General features: G+C 31.3%; 2 protein-coding genes across 3 annotated transcripts; both read right to left on the reverse strand.

Moving 5' to 3' along the window:
• Positions 1-4,816: 4,816 nt before the first annotated feature.
• On the reverse strand, positions 4,817-6,002 carry LOC117904912 (histone acetyltransferase HAC1). The gene has a single exon (XM_034817730.1). It carries the CDS (start codon positions 5,711-5,713, stop codon positions 4,955-4,957), a length of 759 nt encoding a protein of 252 aa, XP_034673621.1. The 5' UTR covers positions 5,714-6,002; the 3' UTR covers positions 4,817-4,954.
• Positions 6,003-16,945: 10,943 nt separating this feature from the next.
• On the reverse strand, positions 16,946-23,243 carry LOC117904270 (protein ACCUMULATION AND REPLICATION OF CHLOROPLASTS 6, chloroplastic). Of its 2 annotated transcripts, XM_034816796.1 has the most exons (6): positions 22,608-23,236; positions 21,826-22,050; positions 20,517-20,777; positions 19,427-20,390; positions 18,221-18,348; positions 16,946-17,384 (listed from the first exon to the last, which is right to left on the reverse strand). In XM_034816796.1, exons 1-6 carry the CDS (start codon positions 23,139-23,141, stop codon positions 17,094-17,096), a joined length of 2,403 nt encoding a protein of 800 aa, XP_034672687.1. In that variant the 5' UTR covers positions 23,142-23,236; the 3' UTR covers positions 16,946-17,093. The 2 variants fall into 2 exon arrangements, with proteins under 2 accessions (XP_034672687.1, XP_034672696.1); XM_034816805.1 differs by lacking the exon at positions 16,946-17,384 and having other exon boundaries at positions 18,230-18,348; positions 19,431-20,390; positions 22,608-23,243.
• Between the last annotated feature and the right edge of the window lie 264 nt (positions 23,244-23,507).

A 23,507-nucleotide genomic window follows, 5' to 3' on the forward strand; every position in this document is an offset into this window, starting at 1 on the left:
AACAAGCCGCAATCAGGCACCAAAAATAGAGAAAAATAGAGAGGAAAATCGATAGAACAAAACAAAGATGGGTGAGATGGGAGTTGGCTAAGCAAGACCTGGTTTCATAATTTATCCACAAGCTTACTAGCTAGTGGGGGAGAAGAAATGGACTTAAAGAGAAATGATGAGAAGAAAACCTTGAGATACCACGCGGATAAAACTGGTCCAGATCCTCATCATTTCTCTCAAGATGAACCCATAAATAAAAAAAAAAAAATAGATGAGTATGCAGTCATAGTGAATCCGATGAAAACATGGAAATCAACGAGAGCAACCACATGATATCCACATGCAAACTGCTAAATAACACCCAGCTAAGAACAGAGGGGAGCGAATAACAGAAGATTAATGGAGATAAATGAGTAGCATACCTGGAAAGTGCTCTTTCGAGGTTCTTCTCTCCAAACTATCAGAAGAAAACCTTATCTACTCCTCTGTAGGTCCAGCATCCGCTTCCCGCTCAATGAAACTTTCCCTTCCAGCTCTCTCTCTCTCCTGCAAAACCCTCTAAAAACCAGATCCCTCACCTCCTCTCCTACTCCCCTTCCCGTCCTCTTCTTTCTCTTTTTTTTCTTCTCTCCAAAAAAATATCTTCCAACGGCCGCCTCTGCCTCCACTACCCTGCAGCCTCCCCTGCAGCGGCAGAAAAGCACCCCTTCTTCTGCAGCTGGCCTTCCCCTGTAACAGAATCTGCTCCTCTCTCATACGCTCCTGGCAACCAGCACTGACGGCCAGCAGATTTTCTCAGAATCACCTTTACAGGTGTCAAACCCTGATTGCTCCTCCAACTCCACTATTGTGATTCTCTAGCAGCTAGTCAAAACGTGACATGTGGCTTCCCCTATATGGTGACACCTGGCTAAAAGCAAGCCGTAGAAAATGAGCCCCAAATGAGGGATCTACAACGTGTCTTTCGTAAAAAAAAAATGACTTAAAAATGTATATTGCATGTAATTATAAAGTATAAAGGGTACATTGTTCAATTTTAAACTCGAAGGGGCAATATGCAAAGTACGTTATAGGTTGGGGTTTAAAGTATAATAAACCCAAAAATAAAAAATAAATTTACAATTATATATAAGTAAAAGATAAATAATTTTTAAATTGTGAAATAATTTTTTTATTCTAGTAAAACATAAATTACCATGAGATAAAAATAATTTTAATATTTATTTTTAATACAAGTCAAATAAGTACTATAATTTTTTTTTTTAAATTTCCTCTTTGGCCATGATTTTTTATGCTTGTGTTTAAAACTTTTTTTTAAGTTAAAGAAAAAAAACATTTTTTTATTGTTTTGTAAATATTCAATTTATACAATATTAATTAAATTTAATTGAAGTCTTATTGAAAACGAAAATAATTTTGTAATCACAAATAAATTAAAAATAAATAGTTTTTAGTAAAACAAGAATAATAATATTATAATAAAATCATAAATGATATTTTTAATAAAAATATATTATTTTATTACATGTTAGAAACATAAGGATATTAAAATTTTCACATTTTTTTTTATTTGTTAAAAATGAATAATATTAATTGTCAATATTATTTTATTTAAAATGAATAATGAATAAAATTTAACTCTTTTAACATATAGATGAGTCATGCCTTTTATTATATGCACACATTTGAGCTTTGACCCAAAATACTATGTTTAAAAAAAAAAAAATCCATAAAGTACTCTCATTTCCAAAATAATGCCCAATCTAATGTGTTTGCGTCACGTAAATTGCCATGTCATAAAACCGTAGTTGGTAATTACGGTTTTACTTTTTAAAAACAGTCAAAACCGTAGTCACCAACCACGATTTTAACTTTAAGTTTAAAATTGTAGTTGGTGACTACGACTTTGACTATTTTTAAACAGTCAAAGCCGTAGTCACCAACTACGGCTTTAACTTTAATTATATATATATTTAACTTTATTTTTTAAAATAAAATATTATATTATTCTGATTTTATATTGATTAAAAATATGTAAGTGGTGTAATAAAAATATTTAACTTTAATTTATCTCATTATTTAAAGAATAGTAATATATGAAATTAAATAATTGATGTTTTTAATTTGATATAGAAATATATTTTGATAATTTTATTAAAATATTTGGCACTACACTTGATATAAATATAATTAGTTATAAATATACTATTTTATACCCTCGTAATGAAGAATATAATATTATTTTGTAACTTTGTGCAAAAATTAAAGGCAATTATGCACTTGTACAAAATATAATATGACTTCAAGTGGGTAAATAATTGGAAAATAACTTAAATACAACAAAAATAATTTTTTTTCTCCATTCAAAATGGAATGGAAAGGCTTAAAATGCCAACCTAAAAGAATTTGTTTTTCCACTTCTTAAAATATAGAATTGTAGAAAGAAAATACCTTTGTTTTTCCAATCAATTCACTATTTAGTTTAATTGTTTTGGTAAATAGATAAAAATGCTTTTGGAATATTTTTGTAAATTCATTGATAATAAGAAAAATGTTTCTTATTGGGCACTAATGGGAGTTTTGGGCAAAAATGATTTCTTTAAAACAAAAAATTCATAAAATAATTTTATTCTCAAAATAATTTTCAATGAATAAACCTAATCGGGAAAGGGGGAAAAGGTAAAGGAAAGTTAAAGCCGTAATTGGTGACTACGATTTTGACTGTTTTTAAAAATAGTTAAAGCCGTAGTCACCAACTACGGTTTTAAACTTAAAGTTAAAACCGTAGTTGGTGACTACGGTTTTGACTGTTTTTAAAAAATAAAACCGTAGTTACCAACTATGGTTTTATGATGTGGCAATTTACGTGACATAAACACATTACATTGGGCATTATTTTAGAAATGGAGGTATTTTATGGATTTTTTTTTTTAAACTTAGTATTTTGGGTCAAAGCTCCACACATTTAGTGCTCAATTTGGAACATAATATTCCAAAATGTTTTTATTTAATCTAATTAATTGGGTCGGTTTCTTTTGAATCACCACTTATTTTAGTTTATTTTTAAAAGGAAAAATAAAATAAGAAAAAAAACCCTATATAACTCATTATTTAAAAAAGACATATTTACAAAAATTGAGTCCAAATTCAGGTCAAATTACTTATCGGAAAGGTATGATGATAAATCGTAACACCCTTCTAAGTTTGTATGCTTTAAGGTCTCTACTAAATGAATGAAGCGAACAATTAATTAATTAATAATTAATACTAAGAATAGAATGATATGAATAAATATGTAAATCATGTACAATCAAATCACAAGAATAGACAAAATAAATAAAAAAGAGAAAGAAACGAATCGATTTATTAAATTAATTAAAAAATATTTTATTATTTCAAATATCACGATACAATCTTAAGAAATTCTAAAATAATTTATTTACATTAAAAATTAAAAATTTGATTTAATGATTAAAATTCATTTAAAAAAAGTTTGAATTTACTATTTGATTCAATTTTGTTTGTATTCAATTTTCAAGAAAGCCATTTACACTTACTGTTAAAAAAAATCATTAAAAAAATTTAATTTGGTTTTATTTATGATAAAAATAATTATTATTTATTTTTGTATAAAAAAATGAATTCTTACAATCTTATTTACAAAAGTATTTCAATTTATTTTCATTTATGAAAAGTACCCAATGATTTAAAAAAAAAATTATAACTTTATTTGTAAAAAAAATAAAATAATTAAAAATAATTTTTATAGATTTATTTATAAAATATTAAAATTCAATCAAATTTAATTAATAATAAAAAATTATTAAGAGGAAAGTGAATTTTTACAAAATTATTTGTTATTCGATTTTATTAAAAAAAATTTGATTGAAGAAGAGATTTTATTTTAAAGGAAAGTTTTTCAGTTTTATTAGAACTTAAAAAAGAAAAAAGAAAAAAAAAGATTTGATTAAAAAAGAAAAAGAAAAAGAGTTTATCCAATTTTATTTAAAGTAAACCAAATTTTCATAGTTTATTCATCAAAGATTTTCTAATTTGATTTTGATTTTTTTAAAAGGACTTTATTTGCTTGAAAAAGAAGTTTACACTTTTATAATTTTATCTAAAAGGAAAAAAAAATCGATTTAATTTTATTGTTAAAAAAATGCTTACAAATTATTTAGAAAAAGAAATCTTTCACAATTTTATTCAAGAAAAAGGAGATTTTGTTTGACTTTTATTAAAAATGAATTATCTAACATTACTTTTAAAAAAGTAATTTTTTTCTTTTAAAAAAAATTATAATTTTATCTAAAAAGGGATTTTACCTAACTTAAAAAAGTTTATTTTATTTTTTTATATTTTTAATAATAAAAAATAATAAAAAAATAAAATAAAATTATAAGTTTATGTGTTGAATTTTGATTTACTCTCAATAAAGATAGATTTTTACAATTTTATTTATAAAATTAATCCAATTCAACAAATTTTAACAACTTTTATTTGGAAAATAAACTTTTATTTATTTAAAAAATTATAGCTTTTATTTAGAAAATTGAATTTTATAAATTTATTTACAAGGAATATAGGTTTATTTTGGAAAACATTTTTTTAATCTATTTACATATTCCAAATAGTTTTTATTAAAAAGATTTTTTTTTTTATATAATTTATTTAAAAAGACATTTCAATTCAATTTCCATTGAAAGATACTTATTTGGTTTTTTTGAAAGGAATTTAATTAAAAAAAATGAAAAAGAAAATCTATTTTATGTCAAAGGCTTCAATATCTTTTAATTAAAATCTACTTAATCTATTTTAATTAAGAAAAAAAAAATACAAGAAGAGCTCTCAATGTAACCTTCTACCAAAATGAAAGAAAAAAAAAAAAGAAAATAAAAAGAGAACTCTGAAGAAAAGAAAATACAAAGAGAAATCTGAAGATCTCTAAGATCCGTCCCCCAAATCAAGTTCCATCAGCTTTCTGCCCATACCCGTCATCGGAAGATTCAGAATTCAAGTGAGACTGATTATTATTACTATTAAATTCAGGCGTAGGAATCATTTGGCTTGTGATTCTTAGCCCACTCATTGAAGACATGATGCTGTTTCCACCAGAGCCGATGGAAAAACTGGATGTTGATTGCTGGTATCCATTACACAGGGATCCATCAGATGAATTGAAGGAACCGCTGTGTATGCCAACTGAGGACCCACTCCCAGTGTTGACAGTTGTAGGTGCTATGCTATTACATGCACTAGCAGCAATCATGGAAGTATCTGCAGAAGATGTAACCATTAAATTTGAGCTCCCGATGTCAGACATACCAGGTGTTTGTATCATTGTACTCATAGCAGAGGAAGAATTAACTGCTTGTGGAAATTGTTGGTTGTGAGTAATCAGTGGCAGGCCTTTAATCAAATCATGTAAACGGCTCTCCAAGGTATCCAGATTAGCATAGTCCTCCTTTGTGGCAGCACTCCTGAACAAAACATCATCCAAGCGCCTAACAATATCTACCACCCTCTTCGGTTGAAGATCGTGGGGAGATGACTGTCGCTGTATAATATATTCATAGATTTTGCATTGCATACTTTTCCGTGTATTACGATGTGCATCTAGATTTTGAATCTGGGAAGGGAGAGAACTTCCATTTTGCTGTGGCAATCCGCGCAACTGACTTCCAGCTTGATTAGGTACCTGCCCCGACATCTGTCCTGACATATGTGCCTGAGGAGCTCCAAATTGCAGGATGAATTCAGATGGTTGGTTGATTATTGCAGAGGAGCAAGCAAGATCGGCGACCGCCAAGAGAAAAGATGACCACGATCAGCTGCAACGGGGAGGGGGAGAGATGGTGAGATGGGTCTCACAATCCATGGGTATTAGCGTGGAAAAAAGCATGAGGAAAAAAAGAAAATAAATAAAAACAAGAAAAAAATGGGAGAAGAAGATAAGAGGTGAGTGGGGGTGCGGTTGCGGTGGAAGTGGGGAATATGGGTTTGATGAGGGAAAAGAAATAAAAAGAAGAAGAAAAAACAAAAAAAAAGGAAAAGGAAGGAAAAGAGAAAAGAAAGAAATGGGGAATACGGGTTTGATGGGGAAAAGAAATAAAAAGAAGAGGAAAAAAAAAAAAGGAAAAGAGAAAAAGAAGGAGAAAAAAGATGAGATGACTGATACGTGGCTTATGAAAGCCGAGAATATCTCATTGGATTTGGAAAGTCTAAAAATTTTATGATAAAAAGTAACATGATTTGAAGTTTATTTGTTTAATGGAAAAATTTATAAAAATTTGATTATGTGAATAATAATAATAATAATAATAATAAGAATAGAGTCATTATAAATCAGTTTTTATTTTTATTCATAAATTTATGATGAAGAAAAAAAGGAAAAGAGAAAAAGGAGAAGAAAGATGGGATGAGTGGCTTATAAAAGCATGTTGGTTGTGAAAGCCGAGGATATCTCCTTGGATTTGGAAAGTCTAAAAATTTACGATAAAAAGTGACATATGATTTGAAGTTTATTTGTTTAGTGGAAAAATTTATAAAAATTTGATTATGTGAAAAAATAATAATAATCATAACAATAAAGTCATTATAAACCAATTTTTATTCATAAATTTATTATATTAATGAGTTTATTATTGAATTTTAAATTATTTAAAAATGATTAAACTTGTTAGTAAATCCAACGCATTAAGTTTGATTTAATTTAGAGCCTATTTGTCTAATGAAAAAAATATCGAGAAATAATGATTTGATGTAGAAGAGAAATAATAGAGTTGTTCTAAACCAATATTTGTTCATAAATTTCTAGCATTAATAAATTTATTATTTGAGTTTTAAATTATTTTTAAAAATTAAAAGAATGGAATCCAATATATTAAGTCTTGGTTAATTTAGAGTTAATTTGCTTAATAAAAATAATCAAAAGATAATGATTTTATGTAGAAGAAAAATAATACAGTTATTCTAAACCAAATATTGTTCATAAATTTTTTGTATATATATATAGATATGTGTGTGTGTGCGCGCATTTCTTTTGTTTTTAAAAACCAGTAAGAACAACTTCTACTAATTCTTTAAAAGTTGTTCTTTATTTTACTTTGTGTTTAAAAACTAAAAACATATAACAAAACTAAGTAGTGTTATAGAATTTTTAAAAATTTGTTTTCTATTTTTAAAAATAGAAAATTATTTTTTAATATAACACCAAATAGGTTCATATGGCCCATTTGACCATGTTTTTGAAAACTTGCTTTTAAGATGGAGAACAAAAAACAAATTTTTACTTTTTTTTTTGAAAAAAAACAAGAGTGTTTGCCCAATTGTTTCTACAAAAAAAATTTTAAAATAAAAAAATTTGTTTCAATAAAAGAATTGACTTTGTTTTGAAAAACAAATTTTCTATTTTTATTTTATAAAATTTAATTTACATTAATATAAATCACATTCAAGTTAAATCTCACTAAAAATAAATAAATAAAATTTAAATTAAAGATAAATGCTTGTTTTAATTATTAAACAATTTTTTTATTCTAACAAAACAAAAATTACTAAAAAATTAAAAATAATTGTAATATTCATTTTTTAATGAGAATAAAATAAGTAGTTGAATTGATTTTTTTAATAGGAAAAACAAAAACAAAAAATGAAATTAAAAATATCTAACAAATTAAAATAATTGCAAACCAAGTACACACAAAGTACTTCAAGTCAATTATAATAATTAAACAATTTTCATACTTCATGTCTTTGCTCCATATATTAATACAACTATTTAACGACTAATGTTTACAAACTATTAAGAGAAACATTCCACATCTATCGTTAAATATGATTTTGATAAGATGTTATAGTTACTTTTGCTTCATTTGATAAATTCATTGCATGACTTGTTTTAGTTGTAGCATCGTCCTTATCTTCAAAAAATTCAAGCTTTTCTTCTTTCCATTGTTTAAACATAATATCATTTTGAGTCCACTTATGAATAAAATTATGAAGAGTACTATAAGTTATAACTATTAATGGTTGTTTACTTGCTTTGTAAGATTACATCATTCTTAAAATTAGAAAACGTGCTTTCAACACACCAAAACAAAGCTCAGTTATATTTCTAAATGAGGAATACCTATAATTGAATAATTCTTTATAAATATTTGGTTGACTACCTTTACCACGATAATCTTGCAAATGATACCTTTCACCTTGATTTGAAGGGAGAAAATTCATAGTACAAGGGTATCCAAAATCAACAACATAGTATTCACTTGTTAATATAACATAACAAAATAATAATAATAATCATATGCTTATGTAAGTAATAAAACAGTAATTTAAATGAGTTTGTCATTTACTTCCTTTCGGCTATGGAAATTTATTTTCGGGTCTTGTATTGCATTTTGAGAAAAACTCTTGAATAATTTGTAATGTTTTCTCAACTCGCATAAACAAATGTGAACATCATATCAAAATTGTATGCACAAAACGTTTTGAGTTACTACAACCTTTCTCCCTCTATAGGTAACCTGTTTTTCAAAAGGAACAAATGCACTTGTATATGTACCATCAATTGTACCTATGCCTTTCTATTAACAATGAAACACAATGACTTTAGTTTTAAAAGTGCAATATAATATAATTAAATGATTCAAAAATTATATTATTTACATTGTCTTACTTGGAACCATCGATGTTAATAATATGAGAAGGAAATGTAGACTTAGTATGAAAGATTAAATCCTTTGCAAGTTTACATATTGCCCTCAAAGTTAAAGTCAAATGCCTATCCACAATCTTGAGAGAATGCTAAAAATAGTCCATTATAACTCTCATTCTCACATTATGACCAATAATTATAAGAAACATAGCAAGTGTTTTTTCAATCATGACTTCTCTAATTTATTTTAAATAAGTTTTTAATACCTTTTTCTTTTAAAGAAACTCAAAGGAGAAGAAATGTGGTTTTATCCATTTGAAACAATTCATAACATTTCCTTTCATGACCGTTGAATAATTCCATCACAAAATCTTCACCTCTCAAACTAGATGTCCTTTGAGGCATCTTGTCCAAAAATATCTTAGCATATCCACATACATGGAGTAGTATCATAACATCTTCAAAGTCATCACTACTTGAAGAAGATGAGTAAGACAAATTGATAACACAATTAATGTGAGATATCCTCCATCTATAAAATTATTTTTTATATCCTAGATATAATATATATTATCAAACATATTATCAACAACAACATAATAATCAATTATCAATATGAAACCTATTAAGTTAAAATCCAAGTGCATCCAACCAATAAAATTATCAAATATATCCTACTAAGTAAGTCCATTCAACCACTTAAAATTCTAATACTTTAAAACAACCAAATAAAGTTCAACTATGTTCAATCAAACCAAAAAAGAAAAAGAAAAACTAAAAATAAAAAAATTACTAAATACGACATATTATTGTTAAACATGTGAAATACTAAAGTCTATCTAACCATGCTTTCTTTTTATCCATGAACTTATTAACAAAAATCTCTATCCAATCTTGATCCTTAAACTTTTCCACTGCTTTCGTATAAGTATCATATTCAACTTGCTCAATCTCTTCAAGGGCGCGCACACATCTAGCGAGGAAGAAATCTAAGTTGGCAATAAAATTGTCTTCCTCCAAACTTTGACATTTTTTGTATCTTTTTGCTTTGGCTAAAGAGGCTTATGTTTTTGCCTTTGCTACCTTAGTCCATGCTCGAAGTGCATCACCAATCTACTATGATTTATTCTCTTATCTAATTCTATACTTAACACTTGTTGTTGCAGTTCACTTTCTATGATCACTATAGCTATTGCTATCAACATCCAAATCCACATAGGTGTCTAAATGAAGAAATTGATTTTCCAATTTTATGTTGTCATTTGTATCAGATGGGTTTAGAGTAGATGCATGGTGAAATATTCTAGTGGCAATAGACTTGTTAAATATAAGTTCTTGTAACTTGTAATGCTCACATCCTCTCTTTCAAAATCATGAAGCCTTTGGATGTGTATATATATATATATATGAATACATAATATAATAAATCAAGGTACATTATGTGTGTATATATATTCAAAGTTTTAGAATGTTTACCCTTAAATAGTTTTCCCACATTTCCTCCGTAGCATTCACAAAATTTGTTTCAGCATCTCAATCAAATCCTATTTGTTTTAATAGCTCACTAAACTCATGATGCTTGGTGTGAAACCTATTGAATTTATGCTTAACTTGTTTAATGGAGTAGTTTTGATTGTTTTTTCTTCATGAATTTTAGTCCATATTTTTTGTGTAAATATTCCATCTCTAATGTTTCCATTGTTTACTTCATCTACCATGATATCTATAAAAAAAATTTCTATCACAAAACTTCATAAAGTTGCATCATCCACATCCATTAATTCACTAGATGTTGCTAGTATAGATTGAGCCATTAGATGTTTTCGTATAAGAAAGAAAACCAATGATGCATATAAGTACAATTCATGCATAATTATGTAAGAACTCTAATTGCATCTCCAAAGCAATTGGAAAATAAGCATTATTGTAACCATGCCATATATAGTAATGAATAGCCTTAATATGGTATAATAGAAAAAGTTCACAATGATTTAACTGTAACCATGTTATATGTAGTTATGAATAGATTCATGATTACAAACTATAGTCAATGACAATGACTCATAAATGTTGAAATTATGTATACATAGCTATAGTCTAGAAATGCAGATATATATATACAACAAAATTAGTTGCCTAAAGCACCAAACTTTTATCAATTTGTACCTAACGAGCTTGAATTATATCAAACCCAAAAGAAAAATTAAAGGTTATTTATTCAATTAATTTTCTCCATGTATAACCTAGAATAGAAAAGGTGTGCAATTATGTGTTCGATGCTCAAGCCAATATTATGGTTGTTATTGTATCCTAACACTAATGTATCGGTAATAAACATGGCCTAACACCTCAGTATGACCAGTTCACCCGCTTATGAAAAACATCACAAGAAACAAAGTTGTATTAAAAACAAGTGGATGGGGTGACACAAAAGGAGTTCACCTACTTGACTATCATTGGCACCCATAAATAATTCACCACATTAGCTTGATAAGCATGAAACTTTTCCAACGAAATGTATAAATGACTATAAGGAAAATTTTTATTTTTATTTTTTTAGTTGGGAAAATTCTAAGGGTTTAACCTTGGATTGAGTTAATATGCATGCATTTGATATTATTATGGTTTTCTCTATCTTAAAAAATATTTGTCATTTTTATTACAAAACAACATTTTCAATATTGACATTATATTCCTTGTGTAATGAAATATCATATTGCAAAACAACATGGCTACTCCACTATGAATCACATTCATTATTCATAAGATAATCTTAATACAGTCAAAAATCCCTTTGTACTAGTTTGCAAATCCCTACAAGGTTATTTTTCATATATTAAAAAGCATAAAAGTAATATAAAAATTAAACGAGAGAAGGAAATATTTTCAATTATCTTTTATAACATTTTGTAAAATAAAATTGAAAATACCTCAAATTTATTCTAAAATGCAACTATTTTTCAAAATAAATTGTTTAAAAACTAATTTTTTAATAAAAAATTTACTTAAGGTGTTTTTAAATAAAAAAAAACTATTTTCTATCCTTAAGAACACCTTTTTTTTCAATAAGAATTCCTAATTGATTGTAAAGTATCTTGATGAATTTAGTTAAAGTCAAAATGCCTTCCCTTTAATGTTTTTATCTTTGGGCACCATTGTAATTCCCTCATGTCAATAATTAGGGTATAAAATAAAGAACAGAAAAGACAATTACATAAAATCGAATTTATACAATTTAATATCTATTCAAATATCAGAAAATGGGAAGAAAAACCTTCATGAAAGGACAATTGATGTATAGTTAGACTATAGATTCACCAAAATGGGGCTTTGTGTTGTGTTGTATTGGGAAAAGAATGGTTATTTTGAAGTTGTTCGTGCGTAGTATCTTGGTCTTACTTTCATCTGCAAGGACCTAACCTCACCATCTCAATCCATATGTAAAGAACACAAACTTAGGCCTATCATTTCAAGCCTTCATTAAAGTTTCTAGAGAAGCATTTGAGGTAAAAATGAATGGAGGAATACAATGAAAACTCAGAACGACCAACCTGGGTGACTAAGTCCTAGAGGACTTAACCTTGTGCGTCACCCTTAAAATAACTAAGGTAGAACTTTCATTTGTACCAATTTTTTGTAATGTTGCTTGTGATTGTATGCCTATACTTGCAATAGTCATGGTTGAAATAAACACAATTCAATCTTTCTAAATTATTGCTCGTTGATGTTTCTAAATTTATCTTTTCAAGATATAGGGATGAAAAGGAAGTAGTCCTACAAAAGTTACCAACTTCTCTGGTAATGATCTTATCCATATTATATAAAAAGACAATGAGAACAAAGAAAACACAAGCAATGATTAACTAGCTGACTAGTAGAAAATTTACACTTAGATTTCCATATACTAATCCATCATTTAAATTACAAATTGAAAAACCTAAGCCTAGTAAGGTAACACTTAGAGGGAGGTGAATGGGTGTATTTTAAAATTTTCTAAAATAGGGAGTTAAAATTTTAACCTAAGTTAAACTTGCGAGACATTAGGGATAATCAAGATAATCAAAATAATCAAAAGAATATACAACAGACATAGGATTTTTATGTGGAAAACACCCACACTAACTATTGAGATAAAAAATTACAAGGTTTAAGACCTCGAATCTAAATCTACTATTCGAGATCAAGTTACATAGATTTACCTAAATGCTTACCCTAAAGACTTACTCTCTAGTACTTACAACTTGACCCACGTCCATGACAGAACCATTTCCAATTGCTTTAGTGAATACCCTTCAGCCTTGCTAAAGGAATGCATGTCTTCAAACAAATGAAGATTTAATCATTGAATGTTTCTCGGAGTGGTGTGGCAAGGTAGGTTTAATCTTGTTAAAAATTTCCTATCCTAGAAGGGTTATAACAAGGTTTATATAGGCATAAAGCCCTAGGGGATCAATATCCCAAGGTTTCCAAATTCAATTTATGTGAAATATTTGAAAATATTCTAGTATATTTTGGTAGATTCTACACGAGTGCTCGTGGGCACTTAACAATCACTTATGCACCTTCAGTGATTGAGCATTGTTTAAGTGCTTGAGTGGTCCTAATGATTGAGCATTGTTACCACTGCTCAAGCATCTTGGCAACTTTGTAAAATACCAAAATAAGCTTTTTAAATCAATAAAAAATATTGAACCACTTTAATCCCTTTAAACACCTAACTTATCATTAGTTAAACCTTTTATACATACCTGTGACCTTTTAGTTGAGCGATAAATAACCTTAAATCTTCAATAGAGTGTAAGTCACTATTTAAAAAGATTTTTAAGCCAAAAAATAAATAGAACAAAATTGTAAACATACAATGAAGACTCATTGTCCTAATAATCTTGAGAACCTATAAGACTTGTGTTCTCCATTCATTTTTACCTTAAATATTCTTTGTAACATTAGTTCTTAATGACAGTTGTAGTGGTAGAACTAAAGTTGTCATCACTAAAAGCATAAACTTTGTTTGTAGCTTGATAACCTTTTATAGAACCTTCATCTTCCCATATCTTGAATAGGTAAGGTTATTCAATTTTCTTTTGTCTCTTTTGTTAGAAATATTATATAATCAATTCATTTTAGACATTAGGAGTATAAGAGCTAGGTCCCATACCCAAACAACAGAAAGGATACAATGAAAATCTAACTACTTGACTGGAAACTTGAAGATAATCATTTTGCAACTCCATTTGTATCTTCATCAGTTTTCTAACATTTGGAGGGAATTTTGATTAGGTGCCTTGTCATTAAATATTTCTTTAAGGCAACATGAAAACAAAAGGTTTTTTACATAATAGGTCTCATGATAGTGGGGTAACCTAACTTTATCATAACCCCTTCATCATAAAGCTTGATTTGGTACCCAATCATTATATCTCTTTCAAGCTTGATTTGGTATCAGTTTACTTGATGAGAAAAATTCATGTGAATATCTTTTATCCTATATCAATTTGCTTGGTTGGAAAAAATAACTAATTAAGGGACAATGCTCCATCTTTGCTCCCTTTCTTCCTAAATGCTAGACTAGAATTGCCCTCCATATTGCTTGCAACTGGCTCTCAACCACCATCCTTCCAAGCTAACCTGATGATAACTCCTTCATAGTCTTAGAAAATATTTCCAATAAGGGCCATTAGGTTTGAGACCACCAAAAAATGTAACACTAAATGATCTGCTTCAATGGGTTGTTCACATTTCCTTCAACTTTATTGCCTTATACCACATTCTTTAACTCTAACCAACCCTAACAAAGAGATTTAAGAAATATGTGTTCATTATACTATTGAGAACCATTTCCAATGCCTTTTTGTAAACTCATCAAATAAAGATCTTAAAATTTCTTAGAAACTCACCCCTCTTTTCCTTGATGTAACTCCTTACTATTTTCCTCAACAATTTTAACCCTATTTTAGCTACATACCTCTTTATTCTAATTCCTTCCCACTACCTTGCTTATCTTTTTGGTATATATATATATTTGAAGTTGTTTACATAACAAGTCCTTATTTAAATAACCCAAATTTCTCACATGCACAACCTCAACTTGTTATAATGAGCAAACCATCTACTCAATATGAAACTTGTGACTATATGCATATCGTGGATGAGGATGCCACACCAGAAAACATGGATAACTCACTTCATTCCATTTGATGTGACTACATGTTTTATGCTAAAAGCTAGCAAGCATTAGCTTCCAATCTCTAGGCTCTACGGAACAAGAGAAAATTAAGTAGAGTAAGAGTGGAAAAAGAAGACTAAATTTTCAGAATGTCAATTAAGTTGTAAGGTTGGTGCAATTGAAGCATATTCAGACTATAAAAAATATCAACATAAAATTACAAAGCCAAATTAATGAATGTGGGTTGATTTCCTTGAAAAAAAAAAAAAGAATGGTGAAACCCTAGAGTATCTTGCATTTGACTTATTTGAAGACATTGTAAAAGAGCTCAAACAACATGATAAAATCAAATTTGAGAAAATAAAAGCTAATCTCAATAGGGAAAACACCCAAGATGGGGGAAGAGGGGTGAATTAGGTTTTAAAAATTCTTTTTCACACACAAACACAATAAATTCAAGCAAAAGAAGCACAAATATAGAGAGATAAGGTTAGAAAACAAACTCAGATTTTATGGTGGTTTGACACCCCTTGCCTATGTCCACTCTCCTCAAATTGAGGGTTCCACTATACTTGAAGTTTCAACCAAGCTTCTAACACCTTTATGCTTAGATTTCGACTCTAATGGACTCTTAACACAATCTCTTCAAGTCTCTATTCACTTGAAACTTCTAACACTCAAATAATAAATTCAAATCTCTCAACAAGGGCTCAAATACAACTCAAATGCTAGGATGAATCACAAGGGTGCACTAAGGAATATGCAAATGGAGATTTAATGCACCAAGAAAAGAATGAGAGTTTTTTAATCAAGAATAAGTAGGTGAACTACTCATAAATGAAGAGGAGCTCTCAATTTATAGGTTTCTTGCCTCGGGAACCAAAATGCCAAAAAGCAGCCCCGACTAGTCGAGCTTGGGGTTGATTGGTTGACTAGTCATTGGGTAATAAATGCATGGTAGGTAACCATTAGGCCTTGACCGGTACTTGAATACAATTCGATCGGACCTCGATCGGGAAGACATAGTCCTTGATTGGGACGGCAAGGCTACTAGAAGAGAGGAAAGATTTTTTGCATCTTTCTATCGGACCTCAACCGAGAAAGTATAATTGGTCGACCAGTACCCTAGCTAATTAAGCCATTTGACCAGTGCCTCAATCGATTCACCATTTTTGGCCCAAAAACGTATCTTTTTTTGTTCATTTCACTATTAACCCTTAGGCAAAGTCTTTAGGTTAATTAATATGCCAATTTTGAAATGATTTGCCTAAGGTTCATTTGATAAAACTCAGGTTTTGATGGAAATGTAACTTTAATGCATAAATCAAGTTTTTAAAGATGTATGAAAAGATATGAAAATCATAAGTATGCCCATACATTCGTCTTACATATATTTCCTATGATTAAATGGTCTTCTAATTGTCTAGATCTTGCATCCATTCCCCTATCCTTTCCCTTTTTTATTTATTTATTTATTTATTTATTATCTCATTTTGACAAAATATCCTCTTATTTTCTTATAAAAATAATATTTGCTTTAAAAACTTACGTATAAATACTTTAAATGATAAAAAAAAAACATTTATTTCAAATAAAAACATGAGAAATGTTAAATTGTAATTTGAGAATTATTTCATCATTACTAACCAAATATTTCTTATTATTAAATTTTCTCAATTATATTTGTCATTTGTCATCATCATTCTCTACTATGTTTAGTCCATATTCCAATGAAGTTGATGCTGAGAAAAGGGAGAGAAAAAAAAAGAAGAAAAAAATGAAAATAAAAATGATTTCAATTTAATATTTCTTCTCTCAAACATTATCCCTCTTTCATATATTTTTTTTTAATAAAAAAACAAAAAACAAATATGAAAGTATAAAAAATCCTAAAATAATTTTCAAAATAATTCCATTATTTTTATATATTCCTTCTCCCCAATACTCCTAATCTAAGATGAGCGCTAGTGTCCTTTTTCCACATCAAACTCAATTAAGATGTCAACACCACATCAAACTCAGAATAATACTGCAGCTACCAAACCATTTTGGATTCTTCATGGACATCTTAACTGACAAGAGACAAAGCATAACTCTGGCTTATTTCCCAGTAAAGGGTTTTTCAAGGGTACTGAAAACAATAACCTAGAGATGTATGAGCAAAAACTTACCATATCCATGGACTGTAACAACAAAATTGGCCTAAATGCATGGAAGATTGAGAACAAAAACAATGAATAAGATTGAGAAACTGATATCAGAGAGAAAGTATTTACACTAGGGCTTGAGCACAGCTCCTTCAGTAATTTTCCATCCTGAGTTATTACAGGACATCTCATACCTTGTTGTGTAGGTTGTGCTGTATGAGTCATTGTGCTCTGGATGCACAGTGTCAGTTAGGCGGGCTGACTCCTCTAGAGTTGCCTCCACCATGGCACGTCGCCCATCTAGTGAGACGGTGACACTGTCAATTGTCAGGTTTAGCAAAGTGTATTCCCAGAACCAGCCGTGCTGTGCTATGTCAGCTGCACGATCTGTCCAAATCTTCAACATCTGACCATCAAGAACCTGCAGTAGCTCTCAGTGTTAGAACACCACTGCATTGATAAAGTGGTGACCACTCATGCACACTTGTAGGATTTTCAACCAAAAAAAAAAAAGGCACAAAAACACATCAAACAAGCGCCCTCACAAACAAATAGCATACTAATGATTGAGATACTCCCATATAGCCCACAAGATCACAATCTTCAAACACTGTTTATGCCCCTACAAGAAGACTATCTTCACCAATCTCATACATGTGGCCACAAGATGACTATCTTCAAACAACAAAGGCAAAATAAACCAGCAAGATACCAGGACATAAACTGTGTACAGCCAGTTTGAAATGGGCCCAACACTAGCTTAAATGGGTACCTTGGTCATGCTCAGAAAAGTAAAATTTATGTGACATAGGAGAATGGTTGGTACCCAGGATTGTCATTTAACATTTCATTCTGAGAACGCTGAGGACACAAGTGCCACAAATTCATCCCAATTTTAATCTTTTTAATAAGCAATCTCCAAAACAATGATTTTGCTTAGATGGTGTTGGTCTCTGGCCTAGATAGAGGAACCTTTTGTCCTTTTCTACTGTTTCTTTTGAATTGTTTTCCATCATACAAGTGTGTTTCTTTAGGTAAATAAACTTCCTGGAATAGCAACTCATTTCCCAGAAAAGCCAACCAGTTCGAATTGGTGTCTCTATTTATTTCTTTTAGGTAAGTAAATTTTTCTGATGATTCTGAATTATCAACTTATTTGATATGGAGGCGGATGCCAGAAGGAAAAATGAATGCGAATGAAAATGATATCTTATTAACAAAATGAATTAGATGCCAATAAACTAAGGATTTTCTCACCTCTGGCAATTTTCCAAGGCAATGATCGGGTCCAAGAGCCTGAGATTTAATGCTCTGCCACTTGCGAACTAGACCTTCAGCAAATCTTGCATCCATTCTGGGTACTTCCTCAGAATTTTCAACCAACCCTGCATGGTTACATTTGCATTAAAAGTTGAAAAGAAGTTTCTCACTAAGTGTATGAATAAGATGAAGGTTGTAAACAAGAAAAAAAGAAATTTGCTGGATTTCAGATAGATGTTTTTTCATTGGTTTTATCAAAAATGACACAAATGTATAAGACCCTTCCTTATCTTGCAGGGGATGAGAGGAGAGCTCTCAAGCTAGCAAGAAGTCAAGAAGAAGCTTATTGAGTGTTTCTATATGCCTGCATGGGAACTCAGAGCGGCATAGAGTGATGCGTCGCTCAGTTCTTTCAAAGGCAACACCTTGTTAACCAGAATATGATATAAAGATAAAAAAGATATTATTTGATTGGCATTATAGAAAATGACAAAAGAGTATAAGAGCGTTCCTTATACCTTGCAGGAGATGAGAGGAGAGAGTTCTCAAGCTTGCAATAAACGAAGAAATGACTTCTTGGGTGTTTATACATGGCCATATGGGAACTCAGAACATCATTACAGAAAAAAAAAAAGGGGGGAAACTTGAGTCATTTTGTTATCATCCAGTAAACTGGTAAAAATCTGGGCAGAGCCATAAAAAATTTACAGAGTATTGACATAAATGAGGCCTTGTGAGCCATTCAAAAGATTTTGTAAACAAAAATATCTATTCCAAATGATAAGAGAAAAGAAAGGAAAAAATAATGACATATTTTAAGCAGATAATGATTGCTTAGTTAAATTCTCCAAATACCACTAAATAGGTAAATATGCTCAAAGGAGAAAATAAATAACTGATACACTAGTGTCAAAATCATCAGAAAGGAGAAAGATTTATTTGACCAAGCATATAAATACAGAATTGTCAGAGAAAGCCAAAGCCCTGTATTAACTGGACTTTCATGATAGGCAAATACAACTATATCTCAGGATATGTTGGTTTTACATGCAATACTGACTCCATAGAGTATCCATGTAAAACTTCATAAATAAACTAAAACAAATGCATCTTTGCACTTTTCAGGATTGGAGTGCCAATGATTCATATATTATTTAACCAAAAAAAAGAAAAGAAAAAAGAAAGTGTTTCATTAGATCGTACCCACGTTGGTGACATCAGATGCCATTGCTGAACCAACTTCCTTACGTAGAATGGATGAGTTATTCTTAGCTGGTAAATACTTCAAGCCAATCAAAGTCATCAGTCCAACCACCACACCACCACACATGATCTTCACACTTGCATCTTTTATTTTGTCGGTAATTAATTTTTGTTCATATATTTCATCAGAACTATTTTCCTTAGGAATTTCAGCTATGCTGGCAGAATCATCTCTAGCAGGATTTTGCCAAGGCTCCTCACTTTCTACAACAGGAACGGAATTATTTATCCCACTATCTTCACGTCTCAAATTCTCATTTCCGTGATCAACAGGAAACACCTTCTGCAGTGCCTGAATTGCACTAGCCTTAACATTATCAAGGACTGCAGTAGCCTCAGCTCCAATTCTTGCAATGGCTGCTGCTGCAGCTAATGGTGATCCACCAACTCCCTCCAGCCTCTCAAGATATCTCAGGACCGTAGGATCATCATAATAATCTCCAAGCTTGAACTGGACACATTTAGTATCTCTAAATCTGGGGAAAACCACCTCCATCAACCATGTCTCCAGAAGTTTACACAGCCCTGGAAGTAGATCATTATCATGGTCATCCTTGGAGTTCTCCAAAACAAACTCTACAATAGATGGATCTCTGTATGGTGAGCTATGATTGTCTAATCCCAACCATGAGCGACATTCATCAATCTCTCCCACAAGCAATGAACAGAGACCCCTTTCCAAAGCAAAGTCTATCTCGGAGTTCTGTCCAGGAGTATATGCAGAGACAGGGTTCCCCGGGGTCATTATCCTCGTCTGCTGAAGTTGTTGGAACAGGTTGTCAGCATCTTGGATGAGATGAGGCTTTTTACCCACAAAGGCTTGAGCAACAAGTGCAAGTGCCACTCCATAAACCTCAAAACTTTCTGCTGGGATATTACTTGGGGTAGCTGCAAATAGATTAACCTTCCAGGGAAAAAAAGGAAAAGAAGAACAGAAAGAAACAAAAGGAAAAGAAATGAATGAGAGGGTTGAGAAATGAAGGATCAAAAGGTCAAGTATGGGTTCAATGAAAATAATCTGCTAGGTCACCTGCTCAGCTGCTGTCATACATAAGAAGGCTTCATTCATAAAATCCTCACGGGTGAACCCCCCAGCTACTGCAGCTGCTCCACCACCTCCGACGGCCCATAAAATGTTACGAACACCTTGAAGACCCTCTTCTCTTCTTGTCCTGTATTCATCACTAAGGGGCAAAGCCAGAAGTTCCAAAACACAACGTGGAGTGATCTCTTCCAATGTCTCATCTATCTGTGCTTGTAAATCTGGCGCAAGGCTGCTGGCTCCTTCCTCCTACATGAGAACAGATTTATAAGCTCAAGGTTTCATCAAGTAGGAGCACAGTACAGAACTGAGGTATAGTTGTATACTTGCATTACTGTGCACTAATCTCTTGCAAAATAGTTACATTTATGCATATAAGATGCTGATGATGAACCATTACAAACTTCAAAGAAATTTTGAGTTGAGAAGAGACAAATGAGCACGCATTTTTGTTGTATTGTCATCAAAGAAGCTAAACCAGATAGAATAACTATAATTGTACATTCAAGAGACAAATTCTATTACCTTTCTTCTTAAACTTGGACAATAACAATTCTGGAATCTGCTTTCACCAAGTACATTAAGTAGAAGGATAGAGGGGTAGTCATTGGGAAAGCATGTATGTAGGCAGGTTGGGTTTTGTTTTCACATTTGGCTTTTGTGATCTCTTGCTATAGCATATAGCAAACATCTTAAAACAATTGATTGAGGTCTCTAAGAGCATGTTGTTTCATGACTTATCACTAAGATCAATACAAATTGCAATCAATAGTCAACTATAGGAAAGAACATATCATTTGATTTTATTTAAAAAAAAAATTAAAAAAATGAAGATTTATAGGATTTAGCAATTTCCAGTCTCTTCTCTGTGCCTTTTCTTGGTGCTTTTAATATATTCTCGTATTTTACCTATCAAAAAAAAATCCACTCTCTTCGCTGTATGTGGGTCATCTTGTTGTTCTTTGACTAACATTAATCTAGCATATTTGCTTCTTTTCTTTTAAATGAAAAATTCATTAAAGATTATCCACCTCAAGGTTGGTGATTTTAGCTGCTATCCTCTTAATATCATCCATTTGTTTGGAAAATTGTCACCTTGAGCTCTTAAGATTATAATCATAAACCAACAAGTTTCATGAGAAATCCTACTTCCTAGTGATTAGCATTTTAGACAATACTGAACTTTGTTTGTTGGGCTACTGTATCTTTATGTTACAACTACATAATATGAAATGTTATGACCTGAAAATGCAAATGCAAGCAGAAAGATATATGTGAAAATGTGGAGTGCTATTACCTGCAACAGCTTCAAAGCCCTCTCAAGCACTTCACAACCTTTAATAAAATCAGGAGGAGACAATGCCATTGCATCTCTAGACAAGTCAACATAGGCGAGTGCCATCGCCAACACAACATCTTGCTTGAAAGATTTGGGCAACCTTTCTCTAAGCAAACTTTCTCCAATTTGAAGCACTATCTCATTCTCTCCTGCTTCTTGCAGCACACACAACGCCCCAGGAACCTACAATTCACACCCAATCCCATCGGCAACACTCTCAATCAACCAAACAAACACATCATAAAAGCATCATGCTAAACTGTAAATTAAACCAAAACTTTAACCTATTAAGCAATAAGCCAACAATATAATAATCCAAAACTTCAATATCATGTTAAACTACCAGTGAATGCAAAGACTTGAGTTATCAAGTGCCGGGTCGATAAATATACATGAAATTGAGTATAAAAGAATGGTATCAAACTACAAATTAACCGAAAAACCTAATAATGTACACTAACTACATCTCTATACTAAATTAAACAACCAATTAATAAAAAATATTATAAATCATATATTAACCAAATCTCTATGCCATGTTAAAATACCAATTAACCCGGAAGCTTAAACTACTAAGAAATGGGCGAACTATGCACAATGTATATGATGTTATATTAATAAAACTTCTATTTCATATCAAACTACCTAGTAACCCAAAATCATAATTTATCAAGTAATGAAGCAACAATTTACATGAACTGAAGGGACCAACCATATACATTGCTATAAAAGATTTTTACCTTATCCCAAGGCACTTGGGTGATAATCGTTTCCACCTCATCTTCGGCCAGACCTTGATTGTACTCTCTCTTCGACCTAGGGTTCGCTAGGGTCTCGCAAGCCGCCTGAAGAATCTGCCTCCGGCTGATCAATGCCTCCTGAGAATACCCGTACTGAGGCGGCTTCGAAACCCTTGCTTCGTACGCTCGTCTGATACCATCACCAAGAAAATGGGCCTCAGCGCCCAAGACCTGGTAGAAATGGAGCGGAATAGACACATCACGCTCCGGAGGAGCGAGTGGGGGAGGCGGGAGTGATGTCAGCTCGGTGGAACGGTCGGAAGCGGCGATGGTGGTGGGTGGCGGAGGGAGGAACTGGAAATCGCTGAGGAGGCGATCGGCCCATTTGCTGGCAGAGAAGGCGGTGGCGGTGCCGGGAGTGTCAGCGGGGGCGCCGCCCTGGGACTTAATTTTGGAGGGTCTTCTTAAGTTTCTTGGCGGTGGGACGAGTCTTGGAGTGTAGAGAGCAAGGCGGAGGTGTGCCATGGATGCCATGCCTGCCTCCCAGCCAAAGCCCCTCTCTCTGAATGCTCTAAGGTTTCACTGCCACAGTGGAAGATCCCACCTTTGAAAATTACCTGTGTGGGTCACCTGGTTTATTGAAAAATATCTAATACTGACATAAATTTCAGAAATAAAATATTACTATATTAGTGTAGAAGACACCATTTCATCGTGACACGACATCAAAAGGAATTTTCTTTTGCATTCAACAACATTTTTTAGACAAGAGTGTTCCTTTAATACACCCCCGCTCATACTTCAACGAGTATTTGTAAATCTAAAACAATAAACAAACATCACCTTTGAATCCCACCATAACAAACTTGTAAACCCAAAAATGAGTTGTTGATAAGGCTT

This window comes from Vitis riparia, chromosome 2, assembly GCF_004353265.1.
Source record: "Vitis riparia cultivar Riparia Gloire de Montpellier isolate 1030 chromosome 2, EGFV_Vit.rip_1.0, whole genome shotgun sequence".
In the NCBI taxonomy this organism is placed as follows: domain Eukaryota; kingdom Viridiplantae; phylum Streptophyta; class Magnoliopsida; order Vitales; family Vitaceae; genus Vitis; species Vitis riparia.

Excerpts from the sequence above, each read along its gene's own strand:
- LOC117904912 (XM_034817730.1), bottom strand. The coding sequence starts at position 5,713 with ATGTCAGGACAGATGTCGGGGCAGGTACCTAATCAAGCTGGAAGTCAG.
- LOC117904270 (XM_034816796.1), bottom strand. The coding sequence starts at position 23,141 with ATGGCATCCATGGCACACCTCCGCCTTGCTCTCTACACTCCAAGACTC. Across the intron at positions 22,051-22,607 it reads CCCAAGTGCCTTGGGATAAG|GTTCCTGGGGCGTTGTGTGT; the intron begins GTAAAAATCTTT and ends TGTGAATTGTAG. Across the intron at positions 20,391-20,516 it reads GTATGACAGCAGCTGAGCAG|GTTAATCTATTTGCAGCTAC; the intron begins GTGACCTAGCAG and ends TTTCCCTGGAAG.